At 44.8% G+C, this 23,882-nt stretch overlaps 2 protein-coding genes across 2 annotated transcripts in view; one reads left to right on the plus strand and one right to left on the minus strand.

The window, feature by feature from the left end:
* Window positions 1-15,350, plus strand: part of RARS2 (arginyl-tRNA synthetase 2, mitochondrial) — a 95,195-nt gene extending 79,845 nt beyond the window's left edge. Inside the window, exons 20-21 of the mRNA XM_069726388.1 lie at window positions 4,200-4,282; window positions 14,953-15,350. Of these exons, the coding sequence (XP_069582489.1) occupies window positions 4,200-4,282; window positions 14,953-14,998 (129 nt within the window). The 3' untranslated portion in view covers window positions 14,999-15,350. The remainder of the gene's footprint in view (window positions 1-4,199; window positions 4,283-14,952) is intronic.
* The window catches only part of SLC35A1 (solute carrier family 35 member A1), a 45,258-nt gene continuing 28,705 nt past the window's right edge, over window positions 7,330-23,882 (minus strand). The window contains exons 5-8 of the mRNA XM_069726389.1: window positions 20,965-21,031; window positions 13,816-13,992; window positions 9,616-9,750; window positions 7,330-7,966 (exon numbers count right to left, since the gene is read on the minus strand). Coding sequence (XP_069582490.1) covers window positions 7,833-7,966; window positions 9,616-9,750; window positions 13,816-13,992; window positions 20,965-21,031 — 513 coding nt within the window. The 3' untranslated portion in view covers window positions 7,330-7,832. The remainder of the gene's footprint in view (window positions 7,967-9,615; window positions 9,751-13,815; window positions 13,993-20,964; window positions 21,032-23,882) is intronic.

Genomic DNA, 23,882 nt, shown 5'->3' on the forward strand with positions numbered 1-23,882 from the left:
TCAAGAGACACTTGATTCTCTTATTGACGCGGTCAACAAGACCCTGAAGGTGGACGAGGAGTCCGTATCCACTCAAGAACACAGTGTCTTTTAAACGGACTAAACGTGTTCAAAAGGTGTTCGTTACTCATCCTGAATTTAAGGACATTGTCCAAAAACATAGGGACCGGCCCGACAAACGTTTCACAGGTCGAAATCCTATTGAGTCCAAATACCCTTTTGCTCAGGAACTAATCAAGGACTGGCTTCAGTCTCCTGTGGATCCTGCCGTATCGCACCTCGCTTCAAAAACGCTCCTATCTTCATCAGTCAAAAACCCTACTGACCGTCAAATTGACTACCTGGCTTGCTCTGTCTTCGAGGCCACTGCAGCGTCACTCCTTCCATCTTTCGCTGCCACTTGGGTGGCTAAAGCGATGGTCTCTTGGGCTGAGGTACTTACCACCACCGTCCACGACAGTAATCTTCCTACAGAGGCGGCCAACCTGGTTAACCAGATAGCACAAGCCGGGGACTTTGTGGTTAATGCCTCAATAGATCCGGCCAATTGCGCTGCACAGGCAGCCGCAAATGCTATATCCACCAGAAGAGCCCTGACTTAGAGATTGGCGACCAGATTCTGCTTCCAAAAAATCATTGACATCTCTCCCCTGCCAAGCTGGTCGCTTATTCGTAGAAAAGTTAGACCAAATTATTTCTGATGCAACCGGAGGAAAAAGTATTTCTTCAACAAAAACCTGCACGCCCTTTTTCCGTATCAACAACCTCGATTCCGGCCCTTTCGCAGTAATCCCAATTGGTTATTACTCCTCTCGGATCAGCACGAGCCTCGCGCGGAGACAGAGGTTCCCAGGTTTCGTACAGGCCTAACCATAGCTGTAAACCCAGACCTAGGACGTCTGGATCTAAAGGATCCAAATCCTCTAGATCTTCCACTCAATGACTCGTTGCAACATCCGGAGGACATCGACAAAGTAGGCGGCTGTTTGCTTTCGTTCCGCCAAGCCTGGCTCTCATTCGTCCACGATGAGTGGGTCAGAGAACTGGTGTCCTCCGGATACAAGATAGTTTTCTTCTCTTCCTCCGACACGTTTTTTCCAGTCGAGTTCTCCTACAACAAAGGCAACGGTTTTTCTTCAGGCAATAAGGGCACTACAAGGGGACGGAGTCATCATTCCGGTCCCCCAAGACAAAAGGTTCAAGGGGTTTTACTCTAACCTATTCGTGGTCCCAAAATAAGGATGGATCGCTGCAACAGATTCTGGACCTAAAACTTCTCAACAACTTTATCAAAATCTGACATTTCAGAATGGAATCTCTCCGTTCTGTCATCGCGTCCATGGAAAAGGGAGAGTTCCTAGCATCCATAGACATCAAGGATGCTTACCTCCACATCCGAATCTTCCTTCCTCACCAACAGTTCCTTCGCTTCGCTTTTCAAGAGGAACACTTTGTTTGTGGCCTTACCCTTCGGCCACGCCACCGCTCCCCGAGTTTTCACCAAGGTCATGGCAGCTGTCATGGCAATCCTTCATGCTCGGGGAGTGGTGGTACTCCCGTACCTGGACGACCTGCTGATAAAAGCTCCGTCATATCCAGCTTGCGAGGAGTCCGTCGCTATCACAGTGGATACTCTCTCGCCTGGGTTGGAAGATAGACTTCGAAAAATCTTCTCCGATCCAGGCTCAGCAGATTTCCTCTCTTGGAATGACACTTCCCGCGGCCTGGTCATTCTCCCTCCAGACAAGGCCTTGGCCTTGCAGCAGGGAGCAGAGAGTCTCTCCCGCCCAGTCTCCCACTCCATTCGTTATAGAATGCGCATTCTCGGGAGGATGGTAGCAGCCATAGAAGCGGTTCCGTTCGCGCAATTCCACCTTCGTCCTGTACAACATGCGCTGCTGTCGGCATGGAACGGGAACCCGTCCTCTCTCGACCGTCGTTTCAGTCTGTCTCCACAGGTCAGGCAGACCCTCAGGTGGTGGACGCTGAAGTCCTCCCTGAACCAAGGAAAGTCCTTTCTCCCAATGCGTTGGCTAGTGGTACCACCGATGCCAGCCTCTTGGGCTGGGGTGCAGTCTTCAACCACCACACAGCTCAGGGCCAGTGGTGGTCTGCTCGGGAATCGCATCTCCCCATCAATATCCTGGAAATACGAGCTATCAGACTAGCCTTGCTCAGTTTTCACCATCTCCTGGCAGGTCATCCCATTAGAATCCAGTCCGAAAACGCTACAGCGGTAGCGTACATCAACCGTCAAGGGTGAACCCGCAGCAAAGCAGCCATGCTCGAAGTGACCCACATCCTCCGGTTGGCCGAGAGCCACCATTCACCCATATCGGCAATTCACATACCAGGTGTGGAGAATTGGGCGGCGGACTTCCTCAGTCGCCAGGGTCTCGCCTCTGGCGAGTGGTCTCTCCACCCAGAAGTTTTCCAGCAGATTTGTCTTCACTGGGGGACTCCGGATGTGGACCTCATGGCTTCAAGACTAAACAAGGTCCCCCGATTAATTGCCCGATCCCCCGATTCATTGCCCGATCCCTCGATCCTCGAGCTGTCGGAGCAGACGCACTGGTCCTGCTGTGGCATCTATTCCACCTCCCGTACAGTTTTCCTCCTCTTTCCCTGCTACCGAAGGTCATGAAGATCATCAGGGCAGAGGGAGTTCCGGTGATCCTAGTTGCACCAGACTGGCCACGCCGGGCATGGTACGCGGAACTGGTTCAGCTGGTTGCCGACACCCCCTGGCGGCTTCCAGATCGCATGCATCTTCTCTCTCAGGGCCCGATCTACCACCAGAACTCCAGGGCCCTGTCTTTGACGGTGTGGCCGTTGAATCCTGGATTCTAGCCCAAGCTGGATTCTCCCCTAAGGTATCCTCCACCATGATCAGTGATAGGAAACCCGTGTCCATGCGCATTTATCACCATACCTGGCAAATCTTCGCATGGTGTAACGCCCATGGGCGGTTTCCTCTGGTATTTTTCATTCCTTCCATTTGGGAATTTCTACAATTGCACTTAGCTCACTTAAAGGACAAGTATCAGCATTGTCAGTTCTATTCCAACGAAAAATTGCCACCAGATTACCGGTTAAGACGTTCATTCAGGGAGTTTCCAGTGTGGCACCTCCCTATAAAATGCCTTTGGATCCATGGGATCTTAATTTGGTCCTTGGAGCTCTTCAGGAGGCCCCTTTCGAGCCACTGCAGGACATCTCTCTGACCACCTGCGACTTGGTCCAGCTTGCATACTTTTACAAAGCATTACCACATTCATGCCTTTTCTTCTGCAGCCGCTGCCCTTGGCAGGCGCATTCTGCAGTCGGCAGTAGTACCTTAACTGTAAGCCTATGGTACATGGGGTAATAGCAGCTATGTTGCTCCCCACCCAGGGACTGCTTTAGGACGTCCCATGGTTCTGTGTCCCCCAATGAGGCGTAGGAGAAATAGGGATTTTTGTGTACTCACCGTAAAATCCTTTTCACTGAGCCAATCATTGGAGGACACAGCACCCACCCTGTTAGCCTATCAGCTTGTTATTCTTTGGTTTTAACATAGTTTTGTCTTATGTTTAATACTCCTACTGCTTTAATACCGAACTGGTTGAATAGAACCTAGTGAGAACGTGTATACTGCAGGGGAGGAGTTATCTTTGTGTTAACTTAGTGTCCTCCTAGTGGCAGCAGCATAACACCCATGGTCCTGTGTCCCCCAATGATTGGCTCGGAGAAAAGGATTTTACGGTGCGTACACAAAAATCCCTTTACCACTGGAGTATTACTTCTTCTAATCTAAGGTCCACTCTTATAATCACCTACCGCTGTCTTTACATTTTATCACTGCCATTCCCGTCTCTTTCCAGCAGTTTGTGTACTGTCGGATCACTTGAATGTTTCATGGTGCGAACCAGAGGTCGCTCTTTAACGCAAGTCTGAGTGCCTCATCTTGGCTTTCATAGACTTGAATTGAGAGCTTGTGATATAACTTCTAATGTCTAGCCAGTCAGAAGTTGCAGTCACAAGATAGCGCCACTCCAGGTGCCGAAATAAAGTGAAGAAGTCAGAGAGTGAGTATAAGAGTAGGGTCAGGGACCTTACATTAGAAACACCATTGTAGCGCTATTATATTGAAAAAAAATGGTACTTTAACTGTATTATTATAGAACTCATTGAGGAACACTATATTATTGTTTCCACAGGCTCGGCTTCATCTCTTCAATACTATACGTGTAGTTATGTCAAGCGGAATGAAACTACTTGGGATTACACCTGTTGATAAAATGTAAGGACTATTAAAAAAAATCATTTCCCTATGTTGGCCAAACTTATCCAAATCCCATTGAATTCAATGGGAGGCAAAACCAAACGCATCAACACCTTCAGGGGGGCCCTAAAGCTGCCAATACCACTCAAATTAGGGGCAGAAACCAGGAAACGTAGCATCTATTGACCCAGAGTACACATAGTATAATTGCACAGCATGGATGCCTGGGACAGGGCTTGGACCAGCATTTCTAGTTTAAACTTTGATCAGCAACATGTGGATGAATGACAGGCTTAGGCATGGTGCTCGGAGAGCCCTGACAAATTCAGGCAACACACATGAAGGAGACCCAACTTTGAGTCCAAACTTTTCCAAAAATTAGGGTCAGACACCATGAAAAGTAGCATCAATTGACCCACAGTAGAAATTTTATAATGGCTCAGCATTTCTAGCTTACAAATGGATCAGTATGAGGTGAATGAGTGACAGGTGTAGGCCTGGTGCTCTGAGACCCTGTATAGTAAAGGCAACACCAAATGGAGATCCAACTTGGAGTCTTCTCATTTAAAAAAAAATTATTGGCACAAAGTCGCATCAATTTCCCCAGAGTAGAAACAGTACAATGGTCCTCAAACTTTTGCCACTACAGGTAACACACAAGGAGACCCGAATAAGAGTCCCCCTCTACCAAAAATTTGGCATGACATGACTCATGAGGAAGCAAAAGGAGGAGAAATATTAGAGGGCTTAAAAAAAAAAAAAAAAAAAGGACAAATTGTAAGAGTAACAGCGGTCGACACCTGCTTGTTTCGCCACCCAGTAACATCAGCAACAACAGCCACTACAGAAGCCACGACAAAGGCGTCACCGACTGTAATAATGTGAGATCAATGCAGCACACTGAAAACTACACCATCGCCGGAGAGAACGCTAGTGGCCGGGCATAACACAACATCCAAGGCGTGACTGGCTAGTGTAGGCCACTCTTCCATTTTTGAAGACCAAAATGCAAAGGTGTCCACACCCCCCGTGATGGCATCGATATTGAGCTCAAGATACTCCGGCACCATCATCTCCAGTTGTTCACTAGGTGTCAGACTTGTACTCTATTCTGCTGGTGCACAGGATGGTCTAAAAAAAAATGTGGGAAATAAATCACAGAAATTGCTTATGCTACTTACACTGCTGCTAATTTGACTTGATGTTTTTGGGGTTGGAAGTTTGGAACTGTGATGCACACTGTGTGCCTGTGTGGGGAAAACCGTTCTTAACATTGTCTACAAGTGTGTTTCGATACTCTAGCGTGCGTGCCTTTCCAGGATGTGAAGCATCTGGCAAAATGTACTCTTGTACCATGGATCGAAAAGAGTGGCATCCCAGTTCTCAGAACGATTTCCAATTCTAACAATACAGGCATCATGTTGCAGTTGTGCAGTAAGAAGGCACTCATGTGTTGGGCGCTTTCATGAGGTCTATGGTGTGTTGGTGGCCGGGTAACACTCAAGCTTTCTTCCTCAGTCCCCTCCCACCAACCATGGACAACAGAGAGGGGATCATTATCCTCTTCATCTCTTGACTGTTGCGTGCCCATCATATCTTCCTCCTCCATTTGTTCCTCGGCTCCTGCCCCTTCACTAGCAGTTTGCCTGGTACCATCAGCCCCCCTCGATCACTGTAATCTATCCTCCCATGGCACCCGCCTGTGCAATGACATTTCAGATAGTTATCCCTTCTGCATCCTCAGCTTCTTCCTCTGGGACTAGCACATGTGCCGGTTCATGCATGTAGTAGTCAAATTATTGCAATTTCTGCCTCTGAGTCGTTTTTACACAGTTGGCAGATAAATCAGTTGGGTCAGCATTTGTGATCTCAAAAAAAAAAAAAGCCCATGCTAGGCAACCCTTGTCACCCCTGTGAACTGCAGACCCGCGTCCGCTGCTGGCCACAGCCAGAGTTGTGGCTGAGTATACAGTGCTTGTCATGGTTGCATCACTCCATGTCTGTGCTGGAGGCCACAATGTAACCTCCTCGTCTTCCATCTTAGCTGCGTGCCTCTGGGTTCACACCAAGTATTATCTACAACCTCATCGTCATTCTCTCTGCTCTCCCACTCCTCGCCCTGAGAATCAACATCCTCCTTTTCCTGCCCTTACCACACAGCATAGTACAGTACATGTGCGCGCCTCAGGTATCGGAGTCTCATCAGGTTCACCTCCACCCCTGGGGGTTAATGTTTGATTACGTGTGTCTGGATTCTGCTCAGACCCCTTTTATCCAACTGAAAAAAAAGTTTCGTGCAGATGCTTTCCTCCTCTGGATTCTGTGATTCTTCTGAGCAGACCTTCGTCCCACAAAAAAACAAGCCATCACATGGCCATATTGATGGAAAAATAAAAAATGTATGGCCCTTGGAAGCAGGGGAGCAAAAAATGAAAATGGGAAGCGGTATGAAGGGGTTAAAGTGATTTTCTATTCAGAGCTGCATTTTCCTTACTAAAGGTACCACAACTATTTTCATAACTCAGGTTCCCTTTCATCATAAATGGAATGCAAAGGCACCTCTGTCACCTCCCCAACACAGGGCGTTTTTAAGTAAAAGAGCCACCTTCTGCAGCACTAAGGCTCTTATGTTTTTGCTCCCTAATAATCCTGAAATTAAATATTCAGTTTTATAAATTGAGCGCCATACCTGTATTGAGTACGTTTTTTTCCCCCGGACTCAACAGCCTCCCAGCCATCAATCATCCCTTCAGTGCACTGGGTGCCGCCAGCTCTGTTTGTATTCACGTCACCGGCGCTCTCATTTTTCAGGCACGTGCTGCCCTCTAACTTACATCAGCTGATCCACACACCAGCATTCAGATTATCACTCTTGACGCTGCAGTGCAGACGAGTCATATAACGCTGGAGGAAAGAAGCAGATGGAGATGGGGACAGCCACAGAGACTAACTGCGCATGCGCCAGACTCCAAGCCCCACAGTGTGTTATGATTTATTCACGTTATTAGTATAATAAGTTAACATTCAGGTGAAGTGTAGTTCTTCAGGAAACTTACTGCGACAAGTTCACTTTGTACCAAGTCTTTTTTTTTTATTATTAAAATTGTCACCATGGCAAAATTAAGGAAAATAAAAGTGCAAAATATCAATGATATGTTAAAGGGTGAAAAAAACTCACTGGCAATAAAAGATTAAACAAGACAGTTGTAGTCTTTGGAAAGAAACTTGAAGTTTTGATGAAGAATTCCATTATATGTGCCCTCTTATGACATCTGCAGTCAGTGAATTTTGCTTCCATATGATCCACCACAAAGTTGACGCTAGAAGATGTTCATTCTGACTTATGCTGATCCGCATAAACTATAGATATGCCCCATTAGAATTAAAACTACTGATCGATCTCCATATAAAATTGCACTGTCACATTCATTTGTACATGTGATTTCCAACGTTGTGCAGTACCAACTACTGCAGTGGTCACTTTGACCCTTACGGATTGAAGCGCCAGAAGAAAATACAATAATTATTGTATGTATACACAAGTGCATTACAGTTCTTCCATGGACCATCAAACATGGATTAGTTTTTCACTGAGATTGCTGCTGGTGTCCTTTATTTCAAGCTTGGTGGTGTCTTTTCTGGGTAGACCATATGTGTATATGGAGATGCAAACAAGCAGTGCTCCGACAGCAAAGGTTAATGCTAGAAGAAAGATAGAACATGGTTACTTTACCTGTCTGGAACTAGAAAATATCACTTTACTGTTTTCTACTGAGCAAAATTTTACAAGGACAGCAGCATTTACATAAATGATCATTTTATGTTGTGGTCTTTGCAACTTAACACAACATATTGTTATCAGAAGTTAGCACTAAAGCCTGGGTTTTATGCAATGCAGTCATATTTCTTTGCACTTTGACTTAGTTCCCCATTGGTTTCTGGAGAGGATTGTTGGACAGGGTTCACTCACAACAAAAACTTAAATGTGAACATAGTGACAGCTACTCAAAAGCTGCTGGTGAACTTTAAGTCACTGACCAAATTGACTAAATATTCACCATCAGTTTTTGAGGAGTTCACAGTCTATGGTCACATTAAGCGTTTTTTTTTAGTTGAGCCTCCTCAAAAACTGCTTAAAGAGAACCTGTCACCAGGAATAACGCTGTTAACCTGCAGATTAACCTCATATCTGCAGGTTAACAGTGCTATGATGCTGGCTAGCGCCAGCACGTAGCCAAATGAAGAAGGGGGGGGGGGGGGGGACTTTTTTTTTTTCTCTCTGCCAGCTATCGGTATCAGTCATAGGGCCGGTTCAGTCATTGCTCTGAGTGTACTGAGCGGCTGCTGTAACCTTGACCCCGGCCCTGACTGACAGCCAGCCGCAATGTAGAGCCAGTGTCAGTCAGGGCCGGGCGAGCGGTTAGAGCAGCAGCGGTGTATACTCAAGAGTGGTGACTGAACTGGCACCACTCCCACCCATATGACTGTATGCTGGCGAGGGCATGTGGGATGAGTAAAGATCATTTTCTCTCCGCTACATTCAGCTATATGCAGGTGCCGGACAGCATCATAAGTCTATTAACCTGTAGATTAACCTGGTGACTGGTTCCCGTTAAAAATAAAAAAAAAAAAAAACGAACATTTTTTCCAAATAAGTTCTAGGTAAAATAGACTTCGCTGTTCATATAAGTTTCTTTTAAGCTTAAATATTAATACCCAGCAAATAATGAAGTGGATTTAACCTCTTTGAAGAGGATCCTGAAGGAATCTTCTCTAACCTAAAATAATGTCCAATCAAAAGGATACAAAAAAGCCTCGGTAAAGAAACATCTCCAGAAACGCACCAAAACTTGTTTCCAGAACCAGTTTCTACTTGGAAATATGGTTTTAATTTGCAAGTAGTTGTACCATAAGAAAAAAATAAGAATATGTATAAATTAGCTAAGAATATGGTGTCTGACGATACATCATAACTGCCAAATAAAACTGAAGCTGCAGAAGATGTGGCATTTTGTGGAGAATTTGGAGAAAACACTTTTTATATTATGTGTTCAGCCATTTGTATTGTTCTTGTTTCTCGGTTTATTGCAAACAGCAGGAAGTTTAGAAATCCTAGTAATAACACAATTTGCAATGGTTGAATGGAAGCCAAGCTATATCTGTGTGCTACAGTGTATATATATATTTCCTGAAAAGAAAACGGATTTCATAGTGATAGAATGAAGGTAGAGAACCTAAAATAGACAGGCATGAAACTACAGGTCTGAAATTAATCGAGGCTAGCCTTTCAGCAAAGGGGCTTACACTACAAGTAGACTTCATACAATCCCATAAATTAGGCTGTAACATACTTATCTGTAATCCAAAGAGCAGCACAGATGCAATGGTGGAGATGACAATGGCGGCAGCTGCTGAGAAGCCTTTCATGATATTATCTGTGTATTTCACTACAACCGATGTGTACAGACCGCCGACACTAGCCAGCACTGCAAGACAAAGGTCACAAAAAACCCAACTTGTAAACTTTACAGTAGAACATAATAGTACCAAAAAGATCACGTTGCTTTTTAGAGAGTGCAGTAAAAAATATATTGTTTGGAATGTGCATATTTCATCATTTCTGAAAGTGGACATTTCACTCCATAGCTCCCTATCCTAGAACGAGTGTCACACACAAGAGACACTGCTTTCCAACCCTCTATAACCCTGACAAAAAGAAAATTACACGGTTACCGTCACACAGTACAATAAAACATTATTTTATTACAGATCAATCAAGATATTTGCAGTGAGTCTGCAACATAGCAAAAAACAAGGCGCATAACATAAGATAAAGGGAACCTGTCAGCAGGATTGTGCACAGTAACCTACACACAGCGTCAGGTTGGCGCTGTTATACTGATTAACATGATACCTGGGTTGATTAAATCCATCTTGTGGTTGTTGTTTAATCCTTATTTTCAGGTGTGAGTTAATGATATGCTCGTGCTCAGGGCGGCCTGTGAGGGGGCTTCATGTGGTGCTCTGATTAGGGATTCATCTGTATGGCTTCTGACAGGTCACTGATCCCTCACTGATCTGCCCCCTAATTTACATAATGAATGATAAATTTATTTTTTTAAATCCCCCTTCTGCAAGCAGGCACCACGCCATGATCATATCGATGTTGTGCATTTAATTATTCTTTTTGACGGTATCCATAAATTCATTACAAGAAAAAAAAATGAAAATTATGCCACCATCTTGCTAGAGGAAAAAAATTGTCTCTACCAAGATGGCGCCGCCTGTGCAGTAGCATCTATCAGATCGCCGATAGATGCTACTTAATGGAGACAATTTTTTTTTCTCTAGCAAGATGGTGATGGCTGTGCAGTAACAGCTATCGGCGATCCAATAGATGCTACTGCGCAGGCGGCACCATCTTCTTGGAGGAGGCTTTTTTCCCCTCTAGCCAGATGGCACCACCGGAGCTCCGATGGCGGCTACTGCTCAGGCGTGGATGGCACCATTTTCAAGCTGATTTTTGGGGGATAAATTTATGGATGCCATCAAAAAGAATAATTAAATGCATATTATGGATGTTATCATGGTGCAGTGCAGGCACTGCCACCGGCCTGCAGAAGGGGATTTTTTTTTTTTTTTAAATACATATAATATTCATTATTTAAACCATTATTTCTTATTTTTAGGGACTCTATAGCGACAGGGTCTGTTCCGCAGGATTGGCGCATAGCAAATGTGGTGCCAATATTCAAAAAGGGCTCTAAAAGTGAACCTGGAAATTATAGGCCAGTAAGTCTAACCTCTATTGTTGGTAAAATATTTGAAGGGTTTCTGAGGGATGTTATTCTGGATTATCTCAATGAGAATAACTGTTTAACTCCATATCAGCATGGGTTTATGAGAAATCGCTCCTGTCAAACCAATCTAATCAGTTTTTATGAAGAGGTAAGCTATAGGCTGGACCACGGTGAGTCATTGGACGTGGTATATCTCGATTTTTCCAAAGCGTTTGATACCGTGCCGCACAAGAGGTTGGTACACAAAATGAGAATGCTTGGTCTGGGGGAAATTGTGTGTAAATGGGTTAGTAACTGGCTTAGTGATAGAAAGCAGAGGGTGGTTATAAATGGTATAGTCTCTAACTGGGTCGCTGTGACCAGTGGGGTACCGCAGGGGTCAGTATTGGGACCTGTTCTCTTCAACATATTCATTAATGATCTGGTAGAAGGTTTACACAGTAAAATATCGATATTTGCAGATGATACAAAACTATGTAAAGCAGTTAATACAAGAGAAGATAGTATTCTGCTACAGATGGATCTGGATAAGTTGGAAACTTGGGCTGAAAGGTGGCAGATGAGGTTTAACAATGATAAATGTAAGGTTATACACATGGGAAGAAGGAATCAATGTCACCATTACACACTGAATGGGAAACCACTGGGTAAATCTGACAGGGAGAAGGACTTGGGGATCCTAGTTAATGATAAACTTACCTGGAGCAGCCAGTGCCAGGCAGCAGCTGCCAAGGCAAACAGGATCATGGGGTGCATTAAAAGAGGTCTGGATACACATGATGAGAGCATTATACTGCCTCTGTACAAATCCCTAGTTAGACCGCACATGGAGTACTGTGTCCAGTTTTGGGCACCGGTGCTCAGGAAGGATATAATGGAACTAGAGAGAGTACAAAGGAGGGTAACAAAATTAATAAAGGGGATGGGAGAACTACAATACCCAGATAGATTAGCGAAATTAGGATTATTTAGTCTAGAAAAAAGATGACTGAGGGGCGATCTAATAACCATGTATAAGTATATAAGGGGACAATACAAATATCTCGCTGAGGATCTGTTTATACCAAGGAAGGTGACGGGCACAAGGGGGCATTCTTTGCGTCTGGAGGAGAGAAGGTTTTTCCACCAACATAGAAGAGGATTCTTTACTGTTAGGGCAGTGAGAATCTGGAATTGCTTGCCTGAGGAGGTGGTGATGGCGAACTCAGTCGAGGGGTTCAAGAGAGGCCTGGATGTCTTCCTGGAGCAGAACAATATTGTATCATACAATTAGGTTCTGTAGAAGGACGTAGATCTGGGGATTTATTATGATGGAATATAGGCTGAACTGGATGGACAAATGTCTTTTTTCGGCCTTACTAACTATGTTACTATGTTACTAGGGGGCAGGTCAGTGAGGGATCCGTGACCTGTCAGAAGCCATACAGATGAATCACTAATCAGAACACCACATGAAGACCCCCCAAAGGTCGCCCCGGAGCACAAGAATCTCAATCATTATTTTCAGTTCCGAGTTAAACAACCACAAGACTGATTTCATCAACAATGGTATCATTGCAATCTGTATCATGGTGCCAACCTGACACTGTCTGTAGGTTACTGGGCACAATCCTGCTGACAGGTTCCCTTTAATAGAACACATTTAAAAAAGAAGCTACTGTATAAGTGGCATACTTCTTTGCATCATGTATTGTAGTATATCATGGATGCAATTATGCAATGCAAATAGGTATGACACAAAGATAAATGTAACCATGTAGTGCTTATCACTATGGGAAAAAAAGTGTGTCTTATAAGGCTACTTTCACACTAGCGTCGGAATCTCCCCATCGCAATGCGTCGGGGAGAGATTCCGACGCTAGCGTTTAACGCATTGCACAATGGAGGCAGCGGATGCATTTCTCCGGCGCATCCGCTGCCCCATTGTAAGGTGCGGGGAGGTAAGGGCGGAGTTCCGGCCGCGCATGCGCGGTCGGAAAAAGCGGTCCGTCAGGAGCAAGAAACGTTACATGTAGCGTTTTTTGCTCCCGACGGACCGCAGAAGCACGACACATCCGTCGCTCGACGGATGCGACGTGTGGCAATCCGTCGCAAATGCGTCGTCAATACAAGTCTATGGGGAAAAAACGCATCCTGCAAGCACTTTTGCAGGATGCGTTTTTTCTGCAAAACGACGCATTGTGACGGATTGCAGAAAACGCTAGTGTGAAAGTAGCCTAATCTGAAAACTAGGGTACCTCGTAAGCTATAGGGAGAAGTAGTATGCACAGCAGTGTTCCCAGTATGCACCCACCCATAGAAAGATGCACCAACATTTTGTGACTTAGTATTTTCACAACAGTTTCTCCCAGCTCCGCCAAAATGGGCAGAGCTGGGGCAGGACATGCTGTGGCGACTGCCACTCAAATTCATGACTAGCACCCAGTGTTCACCAAGTCACAAATCTTTCTCCAGTAGAGGCTCACTCTGAGGTGTAAGCCGCTTGACCAAGCCTCCTGATTCATGGCGTAAGCCTCTTCATGAATCAGGAGCGTATGACTCCAGCACATCTCCTCATTAACAACACCGCTCTTGATGAATTGGGCCCTTTATCTTACTACATTTATGAAGGCACTATTCAATGTTACGTCTATATAAAATTGCTACTGGCTATTCTTTTCTATCCCCCCTCATTTTCTATTGCGTTTATCTGGTTTTATTGGTCAGGCTGTGTGATAATGTGTTACACATAAAACATATGCCCATACTTACAGACTACAAGCCAGACAAGGTAAGTGTAGCCAAAGAAAAACCCTTTCTCTATGACACCACCTCCATCAGTAATATAGACACCAGCTAGTGTCACGATGATGCCAGAGATGTACATCTGGATGTTCCTCACCCACAGAGAAGTGTCAGAGCTCTTCAACACCTTCTCAAAGTACACTCCTGAAAAATGAAGAAAGACCAAAGAAACAGGATGAGAAAAGTAGTGTGTTCAGGAGCCTAGAGAGGGTACCCTTAATAAATACATTCAGCTTCAGTGTTCTAGGCAGACAACAGTCACAAAAAGCATGGTAAAGTTGCAAGCGCAAAATAGTTTATTACCTAGCAGGTACTGACCCATAGTTACAGATTGTTCTGGGAAGTGTAGTCTTTGAGATAGATAAATAAACCCTTTAAAAAAGTTTTATTTTATAATTTAAAAAAAAGTCTGGTATGCCTATAAAAAAAAATTCCGATAGGAGTCAAAAGGTATTACATGTATATACTGTATGTCCATTAACAGAAGTTCTATAGATATATCACACCTAACACCCAATATCTGTGAATCCATAGTCTGTAACATCTGCCCTTTATTAATGCTTATATCCAACTTGCTCCATCACCACTACAAAACTACAACTGGGAAGGCTAGGGGCAACTAGGGAAAGCCACCAGTGATGTGCTTGGTGCCAACCTCTGCGGCTAGGCAGTACCAGTCTTAGGTGTCAGACTAAGGATTCACAGGTATTGATTGTTGCCTGGGATATACCTACAGTATATAATTTATGGCAATGGACCTATATACATGTAATACCTGTTGACTTGCATCTGTTTTTTTGGGGGGGATATACCAGACAAGATATCCATTATTTTATTTACCATTTTCCGGGAGATTTTTTTTGGTGTTTTTTTTTTTTTTTAAATAAAACCATTTTTAAAAGGTTGATATCGTCACCTTGCAGAAAAATTAACTACCTTGTATACCAGATACACCACATGTGTAGTCTCTGCACCAAGCACTGTATAGTCTGATATAGGAACAAAGTAACTATCCCTTGTGAAGAATATTGGAGATATAATTTCATTCCAATCATTTGTGTCCTATTTGGCCTGGGATTATAAAACCCTCTTTCCTTTGTCCAGCAGGAAGTCCAATATTCTAAAAGTCTCAGAGAAAAATGGCACCTAGCATCCAAAGGCTGAGTGACAGATCTCACACATTGTGTGAGCCAGCTCAGAGCAAGACAAAGGCTGGCTTTCAATAGAGTCATGCTGAAGCTGCCAAAGAACATTCTGGACACATAATTCAATTAGGAGTTATGGAGATACTATACATCTAGTCGCACATATTCAAAATCTCTGGAAGAGACCGAACGCCTATCAATCCTTTCTAACACCCCAGGGAGGGGAGATACGTGGAATGGCCAGTAGGAACCAGATAGCAAAGATGTTTTTTTAATCACAACACATTGTAGGGGCCTGGCAAGACCGATGCCGCCAAAACTGCCTTCCTAGGACCATCCATTAAAGAGTTATGGCTCATCTTATGTTTTGGACTTTTTAGCTGCTAGGGGCATGGGGTGGAGATTTGGGTTGTAACCCAAGGAGGATAAAGGCTAGTGTAAGGCTATGTGATCACTCTCCCTTTGATGTACGCGGTCCACTTTGAAAGGGTGGTCATGTCTAGTAATATGCTGTGAAGAACCTAGGAGCCCAGCGCACACATGGTCAAACATTAACCATCCATCTTCTTATATCTTGTCCTACCACTATTGTATTTGCACATCAGACCATTGCATATGTATAACCAGGGCTGTGGAATTGGAGTTGCAGAGACTGTATAAAATGGAACAACTCCTAAAATATATAATAAATTGGGTTCAGTAGCACAATGTGCTCTAGATGTCTTCATAATAATTTTGGAAAGTATATTATAAAGTGTCCTATAAATGTCTGTTCTATTCCTGATCTATGAATCTGTGCTCCACTTTATGAAAATGCTCAGCAGTGCTGTGGAGTTGGGAGTCAGGGAAATTGATGAGTCGGCGGTTTGGCTTACTGACTCCACAGCCCTGTGCATAACCATCGTGTATACAGTGTATGGTCTAATGTTCCCTTAACCTTGGGCTGCTCTTTTATCTTGATCCACACATCCATTTCTTGGTTTAAACTTGCCATGCTACCAGGGCTGGTTTCTGACCCGATATAATCCAGTTATCGGACAAAGCTTATATCTAACGAGGAACTAATGGCAGTCGAATGGGGCTAGCAGTGCTCTGTTTTACTGGTGCTCATGAAAGGGGCCTCTCAGCCTGTCATGATTGTGAGCCAGTGTGGGGCCACATCAGTAACTGTGTTGGCCACATCCTCTCACTCCCTGTGCCTGTGTTGACAGGGAGTGCGTGTGTAAAACTGTACCGTGCTGACTTTACATGTCCCCAGGGGAGGTGCGGAACATCATGTTTGTGAGACCGCATTATGTGATCAGTCTAACTTAGTGAGGTCAGCTGGGGTGCAAGTTCATCATATCCTGCTTAATGTTTTACAGCAATTGTAAAAGTACAACTCCCATCATGACCTGCCAATTAATAAGTGTCATTTTGCAACAGTTGTAAAACCCCAGCAAATAGTTTATAAAGTGCAGTGCATATGTTCACTCTTTTTAGCATTTGTACAACACTTATCCAGGCAGATTACAGAGTGGAACAATCTTAAAAAGATGTAGTGTGCACATGTTGGTACACTATATGCCCGCAAGGGTCTTCTGTAGTGATGAGCGAATATACTCGTTACTCGAGATTTCCCGAGCACGCTCTGGTGACCTCCGAGTATTTTTTAGTGCTCGGAGATTTAGTTTTTATCGCCGCAGCTGAATGATTTACATCTGATAGCCAGCATAAGTACATGTGGGGGTTGCCTGGTTGCTAGGGAATCCCCACATGTAATCAAGCTGGCTAACAAATGTAAATCATTCAGCTGAGGTGAGGAAAACTAAATCTCCGAGCACTAAAAAATACTCGGAGGTCACCAGAGCGTGCTCAGGAAATCTCGAGTAACGAGTATATTCGCTCATCACTAGTCTTCTGCCCTCCATCAGTCTGTTATTGTTCACTGTAATTTACATTTTGTATGTAACCCTTATGTACAGCACCATGAAATCAAGGGTGCTCGAAAAATAAATAACACCTTTAGGCTGCCGTCACACTAGCAGTATTTGGTCAGTATTTTACATCAGTATTTGTAGCCAAAACCAGGAGTGGAACAAATAGAGGAAAAGTATAATAGAAACATGTCACCACTTCTGCATTTATCACCCACTCCTGGTTTTGGCTTACAAATACTGATGTAAAATACTGACCAAATACTGCTAGTGTGACGGCAGCCTAAAGGTACCTTCACACTCAGCGACGCTGCAGCGATACAGACAACGATGTCGATCGCTGCAGCGTCGCTGTTTGGTCGCTGGAGAGCTGTCACACAGACAGCTCTCCAGCGACCAACGATGCCGGTAACCAGGGTAAACATCGGGTTACTAAGCGCAGGGCCGCGCTTAGTAACCCAATGTTTACCCTGGTTACCATCGTAAGAGTAAAAAAAACAAATACTACATACTTACCTTCCGCTGTCTGTCCCCGGCGCTGTGCTTTCCTGCACTGACTGAGCACAGCGGCCGGAAAGCAGAGCGGTGACGTCACCGCTGTGCTTTCCGGCTGGCCGGCGCTCACAGCCAGTGCAGAGAAGCACAGCGGGGGACAGACAGCGGAAGGTATGTAATGTTTGGTTTTTTTTTTTTAACTTTTACGCTGGTAACCAGGGTAAACATCGGGTTACTAAGCGCAGCCCTGCGCTTAGTAACCCGATGTTTACCCTGGTTACCAGTGAAGACATCGCTGAATCGGCGTCACACACGCCAATTCAGCGATGTCTGCAGGGAGTCCAGCGACGAAATAAAGTGCTGGACTTTCTGCAGCGACCAACGACATCACAGCAGGATCCTGATCGCTGCTGCCTGTCAAACTGAACGATATCGCCAGCCAGGACTCTGCAACGTCACGGATCGCTAGCAGTATCGTTCAGTGTGACGGTACCTTTAGACTGAGCTCAGCTAACCATGAAAGCAGTCATTACTACTAAACGTACACTACAAAGAATTATCAGCACCTCTTAACAGAATGAAGCAGATAGAATAGGATAGGGTTCACTCAAACAAATGTAGAGGCTGATATCAAATTGAAGTATTGCGTGCTTAATTACCTATTAGGGTAAGTTCACACAGGGCGTTTTTGCAGCTTTTTTTTCCTGCAGCAAAATCTGATCTTCTTGGCAGGAAAGAAGCTGCGTCAAAAACGCAGGGTGAGGTGCGTTTTTTGGTGCATTTTGTGTTGCGTATTTGGTGCGGTTTTTTTTCTCTTTGTCCATGCTAATGTCCTTGTATTTTCAGCAGCAAATAATGATACCTGCGTTTTTGCTGCGTTTTTTCAACACCCATTCAAGTCAATGGGTGAAGAACGCTGAAAAAAACGCAGCAAAAACGCTGAAAATAGTGACATGCTCTATGTTTAAAAAACACAGCAAAGCACAAAATACTCATCACACAAAAAACCAATGTGTACATGAGATTTCTGAAATCTCATAGGCTTTGCGGATACTGGAAAAAGCAGCTGAAAATTAGCATAAAAAAGCGCAGCAAAAACGCCCATGTGATGGAGCATTGTCCTGCATGAAAATCATGTTTTTCTTGAACGATACAGACTTCTTCTTGTACCACTGTTTGAAGAAGTTGTCTTCCAGAAACTGGCAGTAGGTCTGAGAGTTGAGCTTCATTCCATCTTCAACCCGAAAAGGTCCCACAAGTTCATCTTTGATGGTTAGCACAGCAGCCTTGCAGCGCTGGAGTCCTGGGTTCAAACCCCACCAAGGACAACATCTGCAAAGAGTTTGTATGTTCTCTCCGTGTTTGTGTGGGTTTCCTCTGGGTACTCCGGTTTCCTCCCACATTCCAAAGACATACTGATAGGGAGTTTAGAATGTGAGCCCCAACGGGGACAGTGATGATAATGTGTGCAACTTGTAAAGCGCTGCGGAATATGTTAGCGCTATATAAAAATAAAGATTATTATTATTATACCAGCCCATACCAGTACCCCACCTCCACCTTGCTGGCGTCTGAGTCGGAGTGGAGCTCTTTGCCCTTTACTGATCCAGCCTCTGGCCCATCCATCTTGCCCATCAAGAGCCACTCATTTCATCAGTCCATAAAACCTTTGAAAAGTCAGTCTTAAGATATTTCTTGGCCCAGTCTTGACGTTTTATCTTACGTTTCTTGTTCAAAGGTGGTCGTTTTTCAGCCTTCCTTGCCTTGGCCATGTCCCTGAGTATCGCACACCTTGTGCTTTTTGTTACTCCAGTAATGTTGCTGCTCTGACATCTGGCAAAACTGGTGGCAAATGGCATCTTGGCAGCTTCACGCTTGATTTTCCTTAATTCATGGGCAGTTATTTTGCGCTTTTTTTGCCCAACACGCTTCTTGCGACCCTGTTGGCTATTTGCCATGAATCGCTTGATTGTTCTGTGATCACGCTTTAAGAGTTTGGCAATTTGAAGACTGCTGCCTCCATCTGCAATACACCTCACAATTTAGGACTTCTCAGAGCCTGTCAAATCTCTCTTCTGACCCATTTTGCCAAAGGAAAAGAAGTTAAGAATAATTAAGCACACCTTATATAGGGTGTTGATGTCATTAGACAACACCCCTCCTCATTACAGAGATGCACATCACCTGATTTACTTAATTGGTTGTTGGCTCTCAAGCCTGAACAGCTTGGAGTAGGAAAACATGTATAAAAAGTATCATGTGATCAAAATACAACTTGCCTAATAATTCTGCACACAGTGTAAATACTGCTGTCAGCGTTTGACAGCGGCATTTAACATGTTAAAAGCCGCGGTTAGATTACGATTCTACCCGCAGCTGTTAGGGGTACATGTCAGCTGATTAGATCAGCTGTCATGTGACGGATAAGGTACGGGCTCATTGCTGGAGCCCGCACTAAACAGGGAGGCGTCCAATGACGGACTATGTCCGTCATTGGACGTTAAGGGGTTAAAGAAGCACTACCATAGAAGTTTGTATCCTCTTAATATAGTGCAGTCATATTATATAGCACTGTACACAATTGCTCATGTTGCCTTTCTACCCAGCTATTTCTTCTCTTTTGCCTGCATTTATCATTCCCCTCTTCTACTCCTGACCCAGCTGCTCCGTCCTCCCCACTGCCAGTGACTCATGACTCGTACAAGGAAAATAGATATCATGTTTCTACATGGAGCTTAGAAGGATTTAGAAAGTCAGTTTTTAAATCATGTGATGTCGTATACCTATTGGAAAAGAGAAGAATTATTTGGGTAGAAGAGCAAAATGAGCAATTGTAAGTACACAGCTCTCATGTGCCTGACTAAGAAAATTAATTGAGAATGACATTTGATGGAAGTGCTTCTTTAAGTACCTACATTTTCTATGTATATTCTATATGGTCGTAAGGTAGTTAACATTTCTTATATACGATGTTCACTTATACCTTGGTTCAAAGAGAAGGTTCCAAGATTGCAGGGGATCCAGCATCAGTAGATAACAATTTTAGAATAATTATTGAGTTTAGCATCTACATCAGTGTGTGTTCATTAAAAAGATTAGGCTAAGCATTTATAAGACACAGGCGTTATTACAAGTTTCGAACCATTGAACTCTGGTCCTTGAACACTTCAAAGGTTCGAAATGTGTAGTATCTCTCATGGCTTATACACCTTTTCATAGTCTTCTTATGGAAGATACACTAATTAAAATGTTTAACAACTTTGGAATAAATATACATTTTATCAATCCATGTGCCTCTACTATCTCGGAGCCTTCTGTGTGGGATTGACTCTCCCATGTACTCCGGTGCACGCTTGATGAGCTACATATTAGTCACTTGGCTCACACTTTTTGATATCATACTCCTCATCACGTCTTACCAGTGTGGAATACACAGGAAAATCATAGCTGTCACATTCATAGCCCCCCATTTCCCTGACTAGATCAGTAACTCTACACCACAATGGACGCAGCTTTTCTTCTGCAACAATGGTAATAAAATGATCTCAAAATGTATATACCGGCAAATCCAGAGCACAGCACGGCAATTGACACAGCGCCAAATCCCAGCCAATGGTTCTGTTCAATCTGCAAAGTGACAAATGGAAGAGTCACTATACGAGTAGTGTCCCTTTAATGAACAAGCAATCATTTGCAGGAACAGGATTATATATTTCACTGTAAAAGCTGCTCTCCATTATTGATGATCAGTATACGCCTCGTTTAGCATGATGGCACCTCTATTGAACACACAGAATGACAACTGGTGCTAGTAATGTTGCTCTTTCCTCGGTGACTTCTGTACCCATCCTTCTGCGGTCACAGTTATATGATCCCATCTGTCAGCAGAACAACTGTAAACCTGCGATTTCTGCACTTCAGTCCTTCAGCTCCACTTAATTCCATGTGTCACACCAAGTGTCAGATTACTAAACACGCTTTTCGGGTCTGATGGACGGCTTGTTCAGCACTGAAGCTACACCAGTATCATATACAGCATTGCACTGCCCCACTTTTCACGTGGCTGACATTTTTAGGCTGGTGGCACTTCAGCAGGTCAATGCAATCAGTATTATCATCTTACGTACAAATTAGGTTATACCGTGCCAGAGACTTCTATTCTTATAATCTCAGGCATTCACTAGTTATTCTATTTGTCTGATAAAAAAATAAAAATTAATAAAAAAAAAAAAAAATTGTCCATGAAATTTGAATAAGTTGTCCAAGAAGAGAGAAAAAAAAAATTCAGGTTGGCAGCCTTGGGCACACTACTACCATGGAGTATAGTGGGGTGACTCTTTCCTGACTTCCTAGTCATAACGGTGTCCACTTAACTGGTTAACGACCTATGGAGTACATTTTCTTCATTGGCCACTAAGGCAGGTATAAAACAGGATTTTTGGTTGCTTACCGTAAAATCTGTTTCTTGAAGCCTCCATTGGGGGACACAGGAACCATGGGGTGTATGCTGCTGCCACTAGGAGGCTGACACTATGCAAATAAAAAAGTTAGCTCCTCCTCTGCAGTGTACACCCCACCGACTGGCATTATACTCTTCAGTTAGTGAGAAAGCAGTAGGAGATAATGAAACAAGGTTGAAAAACCATAAACACAAACTTGAGAACTGTAACGTGAGAACAGTCATAGAACAGATAACAACAGAAAACATTGGGAGGGAGCTGTGTCCCCCAATGGAGGCTTCAAGAAACAGATTTTACGGTAAGCAACCAAAAATCCTGTTTTCTTTATCGCCTCTCATTGGGGGACACAGGAACCATGGGACGTCCCAAAGCAGTCCCAAGGGCGGGAAAAACAGACTTCCATCAGGTCAGAGGACTCACCACTGCCGCCTGCAGGATCCTTCTGCCTAGGCTGGCGTCCGCCGATGCATAGGTATGGACCTTGTAAAATTTGGCGAACGTGTGGATGGAAGACCAAGTTGCCGCTTTGCAAAGCTGTAGGGCGGAAGCCCTGTGGTGCACCGCCCAGGAGGCGCCGACTGCCCGGGTAGAGTGAGCCTTAATCCCAGGAGGGGGCACTCTGTTCTTGACCCGGTAAGCCTCCAAAATTGCCATTCTGATCCATCGAGCAATAGTCGCTTTAGAAGCCGGCTGGCCTCTGCGCGTGCCATCAGGAATGACGAAAAAGGAATCCGTCTTCCGGAAAGAGGACGTTCTGTCCAGATAAATCCTCACTGCCCTGACGAGGTCTAGCTTGTTCAACGATCGCTCCAGAGGATGAGTCGGAGCTGGACAAAAGGAAAGTAGAACGATGTCCTCGTTGAGGTGGAAGGTGGAAACCACCTTAGGAAGAAAAGAAGGTGGGGGTCGGAAGACCACCTTGTCCTGGTGAATGACCAAAAACGGAGGGCGGCAAGACAGTGCCGCCAGCTCGGAAACGCGGCGAATGGACGTGATGGCCACAAGAAAAGCCACCTTCCAAGATAAAACTGATAAAGGAATCTCCCTAAGAGGTTCAAAGGGAGAAACCTTTAAAACGTCCAGTACCAGGTTTAGGTCCCATGCCTCCACAAGGGCCCTGTACAGCGGGACGGCATGGGCTACCCCCTGAAAGAAGGTCTTAACCTGTGGCCGAGAGGCCAAGGTCTTCTGAAAGAGGATGGAAAGCGCCGACACCTGACCCTTCAGGGAACTAAGAGCCAGGCCCGAATCCAGCCCTGCCTGAAGGAAGGCCAAAAGAGAAGGCAGGGAAAAAACCATAGGCGGAACGCGGTTGGACTCGCACCAACGGAAGTAGGCCTTCCAGGTGCGGTAGTAGATCCTGGAAGAAGGCTTCCGAGCCTGAATCATGGTGTGAATCACCCGGTCCGAAAGGCCGGACGCTCTTAGAACCGCGGTCTCAACAGCCACGCCGTTAAACTGAGCGACCGAGAATTCGGGTGGCAGATCGGACCCTGGGACAGCAGATCGGGCCTGTCTGGAAGGCGCCAGGGAGCGTCCGCGAGAAGGTTGACGAGCTCCGTGAACCAAGCTCTCCTGGGCCAATCCAGGGCGATCAGAATGACCGGCACCCCTTCCGCTTTGATCTTCTTCAAAAGTTTGGGAAGTAATGGAAGGGGTGGGAACAGGTAGGGCAGCTCGAACTGTGACCAGGGAATGGCCAGAGCATCGACGCCCACTGCGAGAGGATCGCGGGACCTGGAGACGAACTGCGGAACCTTCCTGTTGATTCGAGACGCCGTGAGATCCACATCCGGAGTTCCCCATCGAAGACAAATCTGATGGAAGACCTCCGGATGCAAGGACCATTCCCCTGCCGCGAGACCCTCGCGGCTGAGGAAGTCGGCGGCCCAGTTTTCCACGCCGGGGATATGCACCGCGGATATCACCGGAACCGTTGCCTCTGCCCAAAGGAGGATCTTGGATACCTCGGCAAGGGCCAAGGAGCTCCGAGTCCCCCCCTGATGGTTGACATATGC

The sequence above is a fragment of the Ranitomeya imitator genome, chromosome 5, assembly GCF_032444005.1.
Source record: "Ranitomeya imitator isolate aRanImi1 chromosome 5, aRanImi1.pri, whole genome shotgun sequence".
Lineage (NCBI taxonomy): Eukaryota > Metazoa > Chordata > Amphibia > Anura > Dendrobatidae > Ranitomeya > Ranitomeya imitator.